The sequence below is a fragment of the Ictalurus furcatus genome, chromosome 5 (assembly GCF_023375685.1).
Source record: "Ictalurus furcatus strain D&B chromosome 5, Billie_1.0, whole genome shotgun sequence".
NCBI lineage: Eukaryota > Metazoa > Chordata > Actinopteri > Siluriformes > Ictaluridae > Ictalurus > Ictalurus furcatus.
Window position 1 is genome coordinate 2228340 of NC_071259.1, and position 13591 is coordinate 2241930.

Genomic DNA, 13591 nt, shown 5'->3' on the forward strand with positions numbered 1-13591 from the left:
GAACATCCAAATGACTCGCTACCGTTTTACTCTCAACCGGATAGTTGGCGATAATTTGACACGTGATTATTAAGTCTTCATAAGGCTGAAACCTTTTGTGAAATTAACCTTAAATAAACAACAAACAAACAAACAAACTTTCAAGTGAATTTTATAAAATTTCAGATGGATCTTATGGTGCCGAGTCGTTCACTAAGTTGAGAGTCCTTTTCTTTTTAGTTCACTTCTCTTTTTTTTATTATGCTTTTAAAATATTCGGGGTTTTTTTTGCTGTATTAAGTTTTCTGATTTTATTCTGTTTAATTTGTTTATATTTTGTACACTGCATGTTTTCTTTTAACACTTTCTTTTTATATGCTCGATGTTTTATTGTACAGTACTTTGATGCAAAGTGCTTTTAAATGTGCTCTAGAAAAAAAAGTTGACACGACTTGTCTTTATATAAATCTTTATTTTCCACAGCAATGTAAACATGTAACTTCAGTCTACATATGTGTAAATGTGTGTGTGTGTGTGTGTGTGTGTAAAAGAGTAAACAAACATTCAAGTGAATTTTATAAAATTTCAGACGGATCTTATGGTGCCGAGTTGTTCACTAAGCTGAGAGTCCTTTTCTTTTTAGTTCACTTCTCTTTTTCTATTATGCGTTTAAAATATTCTTTGAAATCTTTTTTTTTTATTATTTTGCTGTATTAAGTTTTCTGATTTTATTCTGTTCAATTTGTTTATATTTTGTATGCTGCATGTTTTCTTTTAACACTTTCTTGTTTATAGAGAGAGAGTGTGTGTGTGTGAGTGTGTGTGTGTGTTTGTGTTTGTGTGTGTGGTGTATGTTTGTGCTGTGTGTGTGTGTGTGTGTGTGTGTGTGCTCAGTCGTCAAGCTGGCAGAGAACAGCCACCCCGCGGTTGATCCAGTGTTTCTGTGGCCGGTCTGAGGGCAGCTCAATGGACTGGACGTAGTTGGTGGAGTGTCCAGTGGTGGACAGTGTGCCTCTCCTTTCACTCGTTTTGTACACTGGACATACATATATGTTCTCGTGCTGGAATGTGCTGCTCTCTCCAGGCTTCAGCCAGATGATAGGCAGCGGGTCGAAGAGGATTTTGGGAAGCGATTCTCCGATGACCATGTGCTCCCGATCCCACCGAGCTCCCTCCAGGAACAAACCACGAACATATGCACCGTCCTCAGGCTTTACCTCCATCTTATTCTCCTGCTTCATCACCTCATACTCAAAGCCGATGTAGTCGATGGGGATAGTGTATTTGCGTGCAAAATTCTGAGACACTCCGGTGAGGAAGGACTGTGTAAAGTAGAACCCGGAGAGCCAGAACACAGTCGGAGGTCCGTTATCTATCCACTCCTGTAGGAAGTGCAGTCTGGACAGCAGGTCAGAGACGTAGCCGCCGAGAGGTTTGAGTGATGGGTAAGATTTAGCGGCCCATATGGCTGGAACTTTCCCCACCAGCATGCTGTTAAAAACGTTCTCCAGCTCTGAAGACATCACCACCTGCCCCTTTAAAGCCCTCCGGATATTGACCAGGCTCCTGCGAACCACCGATGTCAACCTGTTAAAGCGGATGATCTCCTGCCGCAGTACGGTGTTCATGGACTCCTCATACATCACTGGATACTTAGATATCACCTTCTCAATATTGAAATCTGGTGGCAACTTTGACATAATGTCCTCTGCCAACTCATCAACCACTTCCTGAGGAGATTTGGCTCCACCCCCTGTCTGCCTGGGAAGGGTGAGTAACACTCCTTTTAAAAGCAGATTGGTCTCCTGGTTGTCCTTGGTGATGTCCGCGTTGCTGTGTAGACCGAAGACCCCAGGCTCGGCTGCGATTGGCAGGTTGCGGATGTAGTCAACGTAACTCTCGTAGGGTCCATCCGATGGTACATAGTAAACGTCTCCCTCACACACCCTGTATCTTTCCTGATGTATGAGCTCAGAGCTGTAGAAGGTGGAGAGCAACGAGAGCAGAAGCCTGCGATCCTTATCATCAGTCACCCTACCACCATAATTACACTCACCAATCAGGTAAGTCAGTGCCTCAAGAGGAACTACCTCATACTCATCCAGGAACATTTGAGTCTGAAGCATGCTGATCTTCATATCCGACTCATTAAATTCATAAGGGATATTCCAGCCTAGCGGGCCGAATGTTCTCCTTTCCTGGACGAGAGCGTGGAAAAAGCAGAGGCCAAAGAGCAGCTTCTTCCAGGCATGGGGTTGGTTGGAGCTTTCCAAGAAGGTGGGTTCACACAGTGGGTCAGTGAGGTAGGAGCGCAGCAGATTGGCTCTCAGACCTTTAGGAGGCTCATTAGTCATCTTCACTCCGTTCTGCAGGATACTGACTGGAAACTTCTCACATGGGTAACTGGTCAACCACAGCCTGAAATCAGGGTGTGTGTTCTCAGGCGTGATCACCTCCTCACAGATTCTCTCCAGTGTTGGCATCCAGCTGGTTGCTAGATGACAGTTTTGTAGGACAACCCACGTTCCGTTGCTAATAGCAGAGTTGATGATGCTAGCAGCGACAGGGCCCTGTCCCTGACCAAGTGACACAGTCTGGGTCTTACTGCCCCCCATATTCACATCATCTGCAAACTTCAACAACACTGCGGTGGGATCTGACCCTGCTGAGAGTATAAAGATTAGCGGCGAGCAGCAGTTGGAATCACTGTAGCTTTTTGCCAAGTCGAATGTTGGCGGTTCGATGTAGGTTCGTCCCATGTTTTCCACGATGAACTGTTGCACAGCAGGAACAAGTTTATCAGGGCGGAAGCAGCGCAGCACCGCCATGCGGTCCATGCCCACCAGGGTGTGCCATCTGCCTGGGAAGCACTCCTCGTGCGGCCGGCTTGAGTCGTACACCTGCTTCCAGTCAGCCGTGTTTTTACGTACATCTTCAAAGAGACCTTCAAGACTTGGGAGCTTTGAGGCTTGGACCACCTCTGACCATGCTTTGTCTGACAGCCACCCAGGGGCGGGGTTTGGGTGTGGGTTGTCAAGTGCAACACCGCCGGTGAGCAAGAAGCGCCAGATGAGGTCATTGATTTGACCTTTGCCTTGCATGATTCCGACAGTGAGAAGCAGTGAGAACAGCAGCTTGTCCTTCTCAAAGAGTGAGCGGCACACATTGTTGTAGATGCTGACAGTGAAGTGCTCAAGGATATTAGCAATGCGAGTAGTTAAGTCTTCGCTTGGTGCACTTTGAGCAAGGGAGTGAAGATAGAGACTGATAAACCATGTGAGCGAGTACTGGTACATTGGCTCAATGTTGGCAAGCTCAGAGATGCAGAAGAACAGGATGGATGAGTGCTCGGCCACGGGGCGATATCCCATCCTTGTCCTGTCAATTTCCCCCTCCGTTTCAGTCGCAATCTTTTGCTTTTCTGAGATCTCCGCAGAGAGGACCTTGGAGGACGATAACACGTTGATAGCCGTCTCATCTTCCAGGATGTCCCCTTCAGATGAGGAAAGAACTTCCAATATCTTGTCCTCTATCTCTTGAAGCTGCTTGCTGTTGGCTGCACCCTCAAGGATGAGTTGGTTTTTCTTTTCCTCCAGCTCTGGTTTCTCTTTAGCAGCGACAATGCCGAGAAGCTGGTCTTGCAGCCCGAGAGGTGTGATCATAAAATTCAGCAAACACACCTTCACGGCCACTTCAGGCAGGTAGTGTGGGTTCCTCAACCCAGTGGTCATATAGAACCGGAAGTCTTGGGAATATTCAATGATGTTCTCACCCAGCTTCAGGTATTCTACACCTTGCTGCTTAAATGTCTGCTTCAGGAGAATTGGCTCTAGAATAGCATCCAGCTCCTCATCCACATTCTCCAGGAGGACAGGGGTTCCAAACTGGATGGCGTTTTCTAAAGTTCGCACATAGTTGCTATCAGAGAGCTTGATAACGGCAAGCTTGTTGGCCTTCTCCATGTTCTTGATCCACTTGTTGGCCTGTCCCTGAGGGTCTATAATGAGTGGCCAGCGGCGTGAATTTGACACAATGATGCCATTGTCTGTGGAGAAAGAGTCTACGGGTAACCCAGCAATCCGCCATTCCCGGATCAGAACTTGATTGCCAAGGGTGTTGCTAAGTGTGAAGTCTTCAGAACATGGCACTTTCCTTTCCATGCAAATCTTATGCCATTCCTTCTGACATTCCACCCGATAATCCACTGTAAAAGCCCCCAGGTATGACACAGTGGCTGAAGAAAGAAGCACATCCCCGGTCAGGTTAGTGTATTTGATTCCCAGGACTCGTGCTGTTTCTGTCCACCTGTCTTTTTCTCCTCCCAGTCCACCGATCATTTTCTCAGCCCGTATCAGTTTCTGTGAGCACAGCTCGATGTCATCTTCCAGGTCCTTTTTCTTCTGCACCTTTTCAGCAAACGTGTCATTCAGAGAGCACAGACGGTCCTGCACAGCTTTCAGCTCAGCCCGCTTCACTGAAAGAATTTCCATTTGAAGTGCCAGCTCTTCCTCTGCCTGGTGGAGCTTCTCTTTCTTTGGGGCCACCACTTTGGCAACTCGTTCGTACACCTCCATGGCCCGGACCCACTTGCACAAACCCTCACAGGCAGTTGAGGCATTTTTGACCAGGGCAGGTTGAAACTCAGGATTGTTAATAAACTTCTCACGGATCTTCTTGATGTTGGCGGCAGGGATATTGTCTTTGTCAAATGTTTTGAGGCTTTCCAGGAATTTTGTGTCTCCCAGCAGTTTCTTGGATGGACCCCAAAAATCCTCGACCATCTTACCAGAACCATCAGGTTTCCTATCAGGTTTGATGCCCTTCATTACACAGATGGACTCCATAACGAGTTTAACACCGGAAGGAGGGTTCTGCATGGCCTTTACCTCTGTGATGTGCTCAGATTTCAGCGTGTCGAGAGCCAAAAGAGCTGCTTTCAGTGCTGGCATTGCTTCTGCAAGGTCCCCTTCACACTCATCCTTAATGGCTTTTGCAGCTGCCGCAGACTCATTCGCTACTTTCTCGTCGGCAGCAACAAGCTCTTTCTTCGCATCCACCTCTATCGTCTCCTTATCAATCTTCACCATCATCGCATCTGTCTCAGCTGAGGTTTTTATCAGTTCAGGTTGACGAGCAGTCAAGTCCTGCTGCATCACTGCCACCTGTGAGGCGGCAAAGTCAAGTTTCTCCAGGCCAATCAGGTAGCGATTCTTGAACATGTCCACCTGATTGCGCTTGGCCGTCAGAAGAGTCTTATAGGTGAGGATCAGCTCTAGGTAAGAGGTGGGAGTGACATAATTATGCCTACGTAGCTGTGAGTAATACTGCTCTGAAAGCTTCTGTGCACTCTCCTGAAATGTCTTACACATCTCCACCACCTCTCTCCTGATGGGATTCTCCAGCTCCACGTCTTCCAGGAATTTTTTAGCGACCATCTCAAGTGCATCTGTAGGCCACGCTTGGAACCAGTCGATTGTGCAGCAGTTAATCAGAGACGGGAACATGCGCAGACGTTTCCGAAATGCGTCACCAATCGGGCTCATCGCCAGGACAATATGCAGGTTCTCTTTGACCCTGTCGATGAAGAAGTTGTACATAGAGAGTGGCGTGGCGTCGATTTTTCTCCCCTCATTCTTGGCGATGCTCTGCATCTTCTCCACGATTTCAGCGCGCTCATCCTGTGCGAACATGTTGGGCACGTCTCCAGTGTTTAGAAGCGTGTTCACATCCTCCACAAACATCTCATCCTTCATCTGTCCATCCCCTAAGAGAAACGTGGTCTTTTGCCCCTTCATCCCAGCCATGGTCAGCACGCGCTTCAGGTCGTCCCGCCACTCGGTCTTGCCGTAGTTCTTGGTGAGCTCGATTTGGAAGAGCTCGTACTGGCTGATGAAGGTGGCAAGTTTGGTGGCACTGCTGCGACCGGATCCTCCGACGCCCACGAGGAGCAAGTGGCCGTTATCCTGCTTCAGCACACGGCAGATACGGGAGATGTGCTCGATGGCGAACTGGAACATGACGAGGCCCATGGGGGCCGTGCTTATCCTGTTAAACTCCTGCAGGTGATACTCCATGACGCTGGTGAGTGAGCAAAGGTCTCGAATCTCATTATAGCTCCTGCTCATGTCCGAATCTGGTGTGGCATAGTCACCAAAAAAGAGGGATCTAATGGTTTCATCTGACACGTTACCACTCAGAGAGAGATGGCAGAGGAGCTTATTCAGGGTCTGTTTGAAGTAGGTTGAGGTTCTCTCTTGGACGATTTCGAAGAATGTTTTTCTGTCCTCGTTGTCGATCAGACGATCGTTGAAGACGCGGTAAACCTCATGGATCCACAACCTGATCAGTTTATCACCATCCTCCATGTGTGTGTGTGGGCACAGCAGCACTCCTTTAATAACCCTGGCAATGTCTCGGAGATTGAATACATAGTGAGATTTAGTCGGAGTGGGCAGGAACTTCTCCATCGCATCCTTATACACCGCAATAGTGGCCTGAACCAGGATCTTCCCCAGCCTGTAGAAGGAGGCGTCGAATCCTGTGCTGAAGTGCCAGTCAGTGATGGAGGTGAAGATCTTACTGAGAGTCCCATCATCAAACGAGTCGATGGAGACAATGTTCAGGTGACGTGTAAAACGACCTGTGATATCATTCCTCCCGCCACCAGGGGGCCCCATGGCGGACATAAACAGCACATCTACGATGTCCAGCCTGGATGTGTCCTTCTTGTCGTACCAGTGCCGATGATCAATCCACTGCCGCAGCAGCTCGATGGGGGGCTGAGCTCCGTAAACCTCCTTCGCAGGCATGTTCAGGTCATCAACATAGACAATGAACTTCTTCCCCGGCGGTGGTCCGAACACACCTTTCCGGCGGCGATCCAGCTTAGCCATGATGATGTCCTGCACCTGGTTGGCAGAGGTGCGGGCAGAGAAGTTGAGGCAGTTTGGTATGTACTCTTCTTTGGGCAGAGACATCAGGAAGTTAGAGTTGATGATGGATTTCCCAGTTCCTGTAGGCCCCACGAAGAGCATGGGCACCTGGTGAGACAAGTACGTCCTCAAGAAGAAGAACTGACGCGCCGTCTCCATAGTGGGTATGATCAGATCAGACACATTTGCTCCAAGTGGTATGATGCTCTCCTCTTTGCTGATGGAGTCGGTCCATGTTCTCCACTGTCCTGATCCTTGCTTATGGAAATAATAATCATATACCGAACCGCTCTCTGGGAAGACGTTGTTCTTGGTGAGTTTGACACTTTTGGGTCTCGGGTTCTCGTCCATCGTTCCAGTGAGCAGATTCCTGTAAAAGACATCAAACTTCTTCCTGCTATCACCGTTTATAGTCCCGCCCACTGTCCACACCACAGCATATAGGAACAGGCTCTGCAGCCACACAGTCATCTGCTGACTGGACATAGGCTCTGCCCCCTCCTGACCCACAACTACAATCTCATCAATCAGACAGGAATACAGGTGCATGAGACTATTGGCAAGGTGGATGGGTGAGGTTTGCACCAGGAAACGGCAATTATGGGCGATGAAGTCCAAACACGGCTGCACCAGCCAATCAAAGAGATCCACAATCAGTTCATGGTGTTCTGGTGACAAGCTGTCTTGGAGTGTGTCCATGTAAGAATCTCTGAGTGGAGTCCAGCCTAGTTGATGGGGCTCCATGTAGATCATGCCACACCTGCTGACAGTAGCCGGTGAGGCCTGCTCTAGGTCGGCTGTCTCAAAGATCAGACTCATCTTAGGACTCATCTGGATAATCTCACCGCTCATCAGACACAACTTTTTGTTGTCATCGAGTACGGTGTTCATGTTTTCAATCCACACTGCATCGATTGGTCCGTCAAACACGATCCACTGGCGATCTTCAGCTGTCGACTGAGCCTGCTCCCGGTATGTTGTGGCCAAGACACCGTCTGTCCACTCGTGACTCACTGGGTCGAAACAGCCATACAGCTGACCCATGGTGATGGCCTTTGGGTTAATGACAGAGACATTTACGGCAAACTCGTTCATCAGACCTCCCTCATACAGGTCTCTCAGAGCTCCTGCTAAAACTTTATATGCAGAGGTTTTCCCTCCAAGTGGTTCACCAACAATCATAAAACCATGCCTCACCAGCATCATTTCATACACTTGTATGATCTTGCCGATGAACCATGGAACAGGCTGCAGTTTGAGTTTCACAATGTTCTCATGCATAGCTTTTAGCAATAACTCGTAATCGGGCTTCGGCAACACCACACCTGGAAAGAGATCTGATATTATACCCTGGAAGAGAGGGACGTCCTGGGCAAGGAATTTGGCCATGTTGACATCCATCAGTGCTCTGAGCAGCAGCACATTCTCGTCCTCCTGTGGGAACTTCAGTTTCAGGTTCCCTGCTGCGGTCAGGACTGATTTGACGGCTCGCATGCCGTAGTCATAGTGGGGCTGTGAGGAGAGCTGCTCCGAACACAGGCGATATGTTGCTACGATCTTCTGTGCCAGGCTGCGGGACTGAATGAAGCCCATGGAGTAGAGTGATATTTCTCCAATCAGTGCATAATCTGGCACCATCATGGCTACTGTACGGAACCGAGCTTTAAGGTTATCAGGCAGTTCTGCTCGGCCGGCGTATCCCGGGTTCATGGTGATGAACACGTTGCAGGTTGGGTTCAGTGAGAGCTCGGTTCCCTCAAACATAAACCGCTTCAGATTCTGCGCTATGGCCTGCTGAATACTCAGCACCTGCTGAGCCACCACTGATAACACCTCCACCTCAATGCGGTTGAACTCATCGAAGCAGGCCCACGCTCCCGACTGAGCCAAACCTTTAAAAAACTTACTCATCGCTTTATAATCCAGACCATCTGAGCAATTAAACACCACACACTGTTTGGCCAGAGCCTTGGCCAGGTCTTTGGTGGTCTCTGTTTTTCCTGTTCCTGCAGGTCCCTCTGGAGCTCCTCCCAGATTCAGCTTCAGAGCTCCCATCAGCGTCCTGTAGCAGCGGTCTGTGAGTGGGGTGATGACGAGTCGTCCTGAGTTCCCCAAGTACTCATATCCATATGTGACATCAGTGGTGATCATCCCCACCTTGACCTCGCTTCCATCCCAGTAATATCTCAGCTGTGACATCCACTGGAAGTCATTTAGAGATGACACTCTGTCCTCTGCCAGTTTTGCCACAACATCACGTGCATGAACATCAATAACTGTTAGAGCTTCCAGTGTGAGTCTAGCTCCACCTGTGAGTTTCCCCCTGACCAGCTCAACAATGTCTGCAATCTGAACAGTACACTGATCCAGGTATGCAGGCAGAGTATTGTTCTGTATAGCGTTAGACACCTCACTGGTCCAAAAAATGGAGGAAGTACAGATCACTACTTGACCAGGCCACTGCAACACCCACTTCTTCCTGGGGACCTCAGGGTACTGCTCTAACCCGCCTTGTATGACATCTCTCACGCTCCTCAGCATCATGTGTTCTACCTCCAAGAGCCACTTCTCAACCATGCCCTTGGCCTTAGCAGGGTCGATGGGGTCTGTGAAGGGGACGGTCTCTTTCTCTGAGCTGATCATCCCGGTGATTTCGAGCTCTGAGGTGAACTCCAGCTTAGCGATTCCCTCGAAGCACTTCTTCAGGTGGGGCTGGACCCGCTTAGGATCCTTCGTCTCAGACAGGATCTCCAACAGCTCATCGTTAGAGAGGAAGAAGAACCTGGCAAAGTAGAGTCTTTTTTCCTCTAAGTAGTGGTTCAGACCATGCTGAATTTCCTCCAGGAAGATGTTTGACTCCTGCAAACGCTCCAGCATGTTGGGCTGAGCTGTAGCCACTAACACATGTGTATCCTTTAATACTCCTGCAACAATGTCCCTCCAGTAGGTGTCGACGATGCTGAACTTGCGGCCCTCCTCAGGCATCTGCGCAATGATGTCCTGTGAGCTGAAGATGGGCTCCAGGTACAGCCAAGAGGACTGACACTTCAGCATGGCATCCAAAATGTCCTGCATCTGCAAGAGCTTCTCCTCCCATTCCTTGCACTCTGCCTCAATGGGTTTGATGAACGGAGATCCCCTTATTGTTTGTGCACTAATGATGTGATCATCCAACAACACCTGAATGTCATCCACTCCACAGACAATACTTGTACCCGTGTCTTTGTACTCTGTGAAGCCAAACTGGAGGTCTGTCCACTCATTCTTCATCTTTTCTAAAGCTCTTTCCAGAGAATACTCCTTACTGGCAGATGCACTGATCTCCTCTAACTTGTCAGCATATTTGGTCAGGTCAAGGTCCAGCATGTTACTGAGAGAAGTGTCTGCATCTGGCTTTACATCAAATCCCACAGTGATGCTGATCTTTTCCCAGTGGCGGGCTTTAATGCCAGGGTTACAAATGTAGCTCAGGAGAGGCACATGCTGCTTAAACTTATCAATTTTGGTGATAAAGCTGTCGGCCACTCTGCGCGGAGCTGGAGCCGCAGAGAAACTCCTCATCAGGTTGTACATAAGCCTGTACATGTCTGACAGATCCTCAGATATCTGCTCTGCATTCAGCTCCATGAAGGAGCCATTCATCCAGATGTCTGATTTGGTGTTGAAGTTCAGTGCTGTGTTCCACAGCTGATCGTATGGCTGTTTGCTGGATATGATGGACTGCAGTTGGGGGAACTGAGTCTGGTCTCTTTCCAGCAAACACTCCTCCTTATTAATGTACTCAATTTGTGTGCTGGCATTCTCCAGGCATGCTGTGATCTTGCGGAGTTTATCCACATTCTTCTTTACCTCCTCGAAACTCATCATTTCTATCTTCTTAAACACTTCCACGTCTTTAGATACAGCCTGTAGTGTGTGCTCCAGCTCTGCAATCCTCTTGCGCAGTTGGTCCTCAAAGTGATCTCTCTGATTGGCCAGTTTGCCCGTATGGACCTCACATACATTACGGATCTGATCCGGCCAGTCAAACACTCTGCTGTTCAGCTCAAAATCATCATCGGTGAGAGTGTCATAGTCCAGCAGAAAGCTCAGGCGTTTGGCCGCTTCGCTAATTTCATTACGCAATGTGTGTACAGTCACATCACTGGTGTGTTTCAGGAAGTGACTGAGCTCCACCAGTTCTTCTGTGTTGGCTGGTACACTCATCACTGTGTTCACAATCTGCTGGTACTGCTGACAGATACTCTGGTTGAGTTCTCGGTTCTCCTGCAGCTTGCAGGTGATGAGCAAGTATTTAAGGTTGTCCACGCGGTCACACAGATCCTGGTGGAGATTCACAGTTTCCAGACAGAAGAGTGACAGTGGGACAGTCATACGCAGAGAGGAGATCTCATTCCTCACACACTTTACCCCCTCAATCTTTTCGACAAAGTCCTGCAAGGAGTGTTTCTCCTGGAGGAATGAGAGAATATCCTGTCTGGCTGACTGATCCAGCAGATTGCTGTATTTATTGTAAATGTCCAAATATCTATGTGGGCCCACAGTGTTCATGTCATGGATCATTCTGGCTTGACTAAGCAGGTATATCACGAGCGACTCGTCCTGTCTGACAGAGCACAGAGTTAAATCACTATTCATGAGCTCAGGGAACAGGTTACACTCCACCCGGGGTAAGTGGTCAGCGCTGTTGATGATGTGGGTGAATGAGGTTTTGATGAGCTCCCAGCACTGAGACAGCGGAGGCTGAAAAGCGATGCTTGACTCTTCTACCCTCAGCTTGACCAAAAGGAGTGGACACTGTGTGTACAGCTTATCATAACACTCCCCAAAATCATTACCATCCTGGTGCAGTGACATGAAGTGCAGCAGGTCCTGCAGTGATGCGATCACCAGGCTGCGTACTTGTAGTGACATCTGCGCAGCTGCACAGGAGAAAAACTTCTGTGTCTTTACCGGGACAACGTCATCTGTCTGTGGCACCTGGGTCAGCCAAGCATCCTTATAGGTATAAAAGAGTGATTCACACTGTGGCAACCACTTGTTGATGAGCACATCCCTGGTGGTCTGACATTGTGTCTCTATGAACATCTGGAACTCTGAGGGCAGCAGCGGCAGATTCGCAGAGCGCAAATCGTCCAAACGCACAAAACGCAGATCTGAGAAATTTTTGATCCACAGTTCCTGTAGCTGTTGCATGATGGGATTGACAGTGAAAACGTTTTGCATGCACCATTTGTGAGCGTGTCTGTAAGAGTGAGACCACGGAACCGGAGCACGGATCACATGCTGACGAAACGGGTGAGGAATGTTGGAAATGGACAGCCTCTCCCTCTGCTGCTCGTCCATCAGGACGTAATCCACGATGCTTTTGCGGATGCTGAAATCAAAACGACTTTTCTCTTCCTCCAAAAGGTCTTGCAGCATCTGTTTGTCGTGGAAACTGGCAGGAATGAGCTTAAGGATGTTGGTGATGTGGTGAGAAGGCTGAGGGGCGACCGCGTCCTCCCGAAGCCCGTTATGTATGTAGTGCATATACCTATCTAAATCAGTGGGAGTGGGTTCTGTCAGCTTCTTCTTCTCCAGCTCATCCTGAGTGTGCATGATGATCAGCTGCTGTTCAGGGGTTAAAGGTTGACTGACTGGAGTCACTTCCTTCCAGTGTGGGGTGCCAGTATGCTTCACCCTCTTCTCTGATGAAGCAAAACATCTCAAGGGATGTCTGTGTGGGTGCCGCAGGTGTGTGATGCTCAGGTGTCGTGCTTGTGGGCTGAAATTGTTAGCGATACACTCACTTGGTGTCCTGTGCTCTATCTGATCATCGTCCAAGAGGGGCGGGAACAGTCTCCTCTGGTGAAGGGAAGATGATGATTGTGGAAGGTCTTCCATCTGTTGCATATCCCAATGCAAGACGTGTAAGGACGATATATATTAGTATATTTTTTCTGTCTGTTGATCTTATTCCTATAAATAAATAAATAAACAACTATGGCGTCACAAGATAGTTAACTTTAACCATTAATCACTTCTAATAAATTTCTCTGAAGTTAGCAAACGCTCGTACTGCAGTTAAGAATCAATATTATTGTGTTTATATAGTCCAGAGGCTGAACGTTCTAGAATTCATGCTATGTCACAGTTAGAATTGAGTCACACGTCATGTGTATTCCGGTGGCCATGGCAACCTTTTGAAAAGACTACAGACCTGAAGTATGAGCATAACGCACCACACTCCAGTTCAGTAGGTGGCGGTAATGCACCAAAAGCTGGTTTGCCAACCGCCAATAAATAGTACAAGAAGAAGAATTAGTATGAGCATAAAAATGTCTTATACCGCCTGCCAGACGTAAATAGTTAAAACATGTGATGCATGGGTGTGTGTGGTCTTTGTAGAGGCTGATAGCTTTCTTCAGGCCGTTGTGAAGTATTCATATTTTAGTCGCATTTTACGTGCATTATAGACATGTACACATTAATCACGTGTATGGGGGTTTTCACAGCATTTTGTGACAGGACACAAGGCAGTGCTCAACCGTTTGACGGCAAACAAAAAAACTCTTGTGCAGTTGGTCCTCAAAGTGATCTCTCTGATTGGCCAGTTTGCCCGTATGGACCTCACATACATTACGGATCTGATCCGGCCAGTCGAACACTCTGCTGTTCAGCTCAAAATCATCATCGGT

The 13591-nt window shown here is 48.3% G+C and overlaps 1 protein-coding gene across 1 annotated transcript; it reads right to left on the bottom strand.

The window, feature by feature from the left end:
- Window positions 1-433: 433 nt before the first annotated feature.
- LOC128607365 (dynein axonemal heavy chain 3-like) lies at window positions 434-12867 on the bottom strand. Its single transcript, XM_053624136.1, has one exon. The coding sequence runs from the start codon at window positions 12804-12806 to the stop codon at window positions 870-872; it is 11937 nt and encodes a 3978-aa protein (XP_053480111.1). The 5' UTR covers window positions 12807-12867; the 3' UTR covers window positions 434-869.
- Between the last annotated feature and the right edge of the window lie 724 nt (window positions 12868-13591).

Bases quoted from the DNA above. Each gene is read 5' to 3' on its own strand.
- LOC128607365 (XM_053624136.1), bottom strand. From the start codon at position 12,806: ATGCAACAGATGGAAGACCTTCCACAATCATCATCTTCCCTTCACCAG.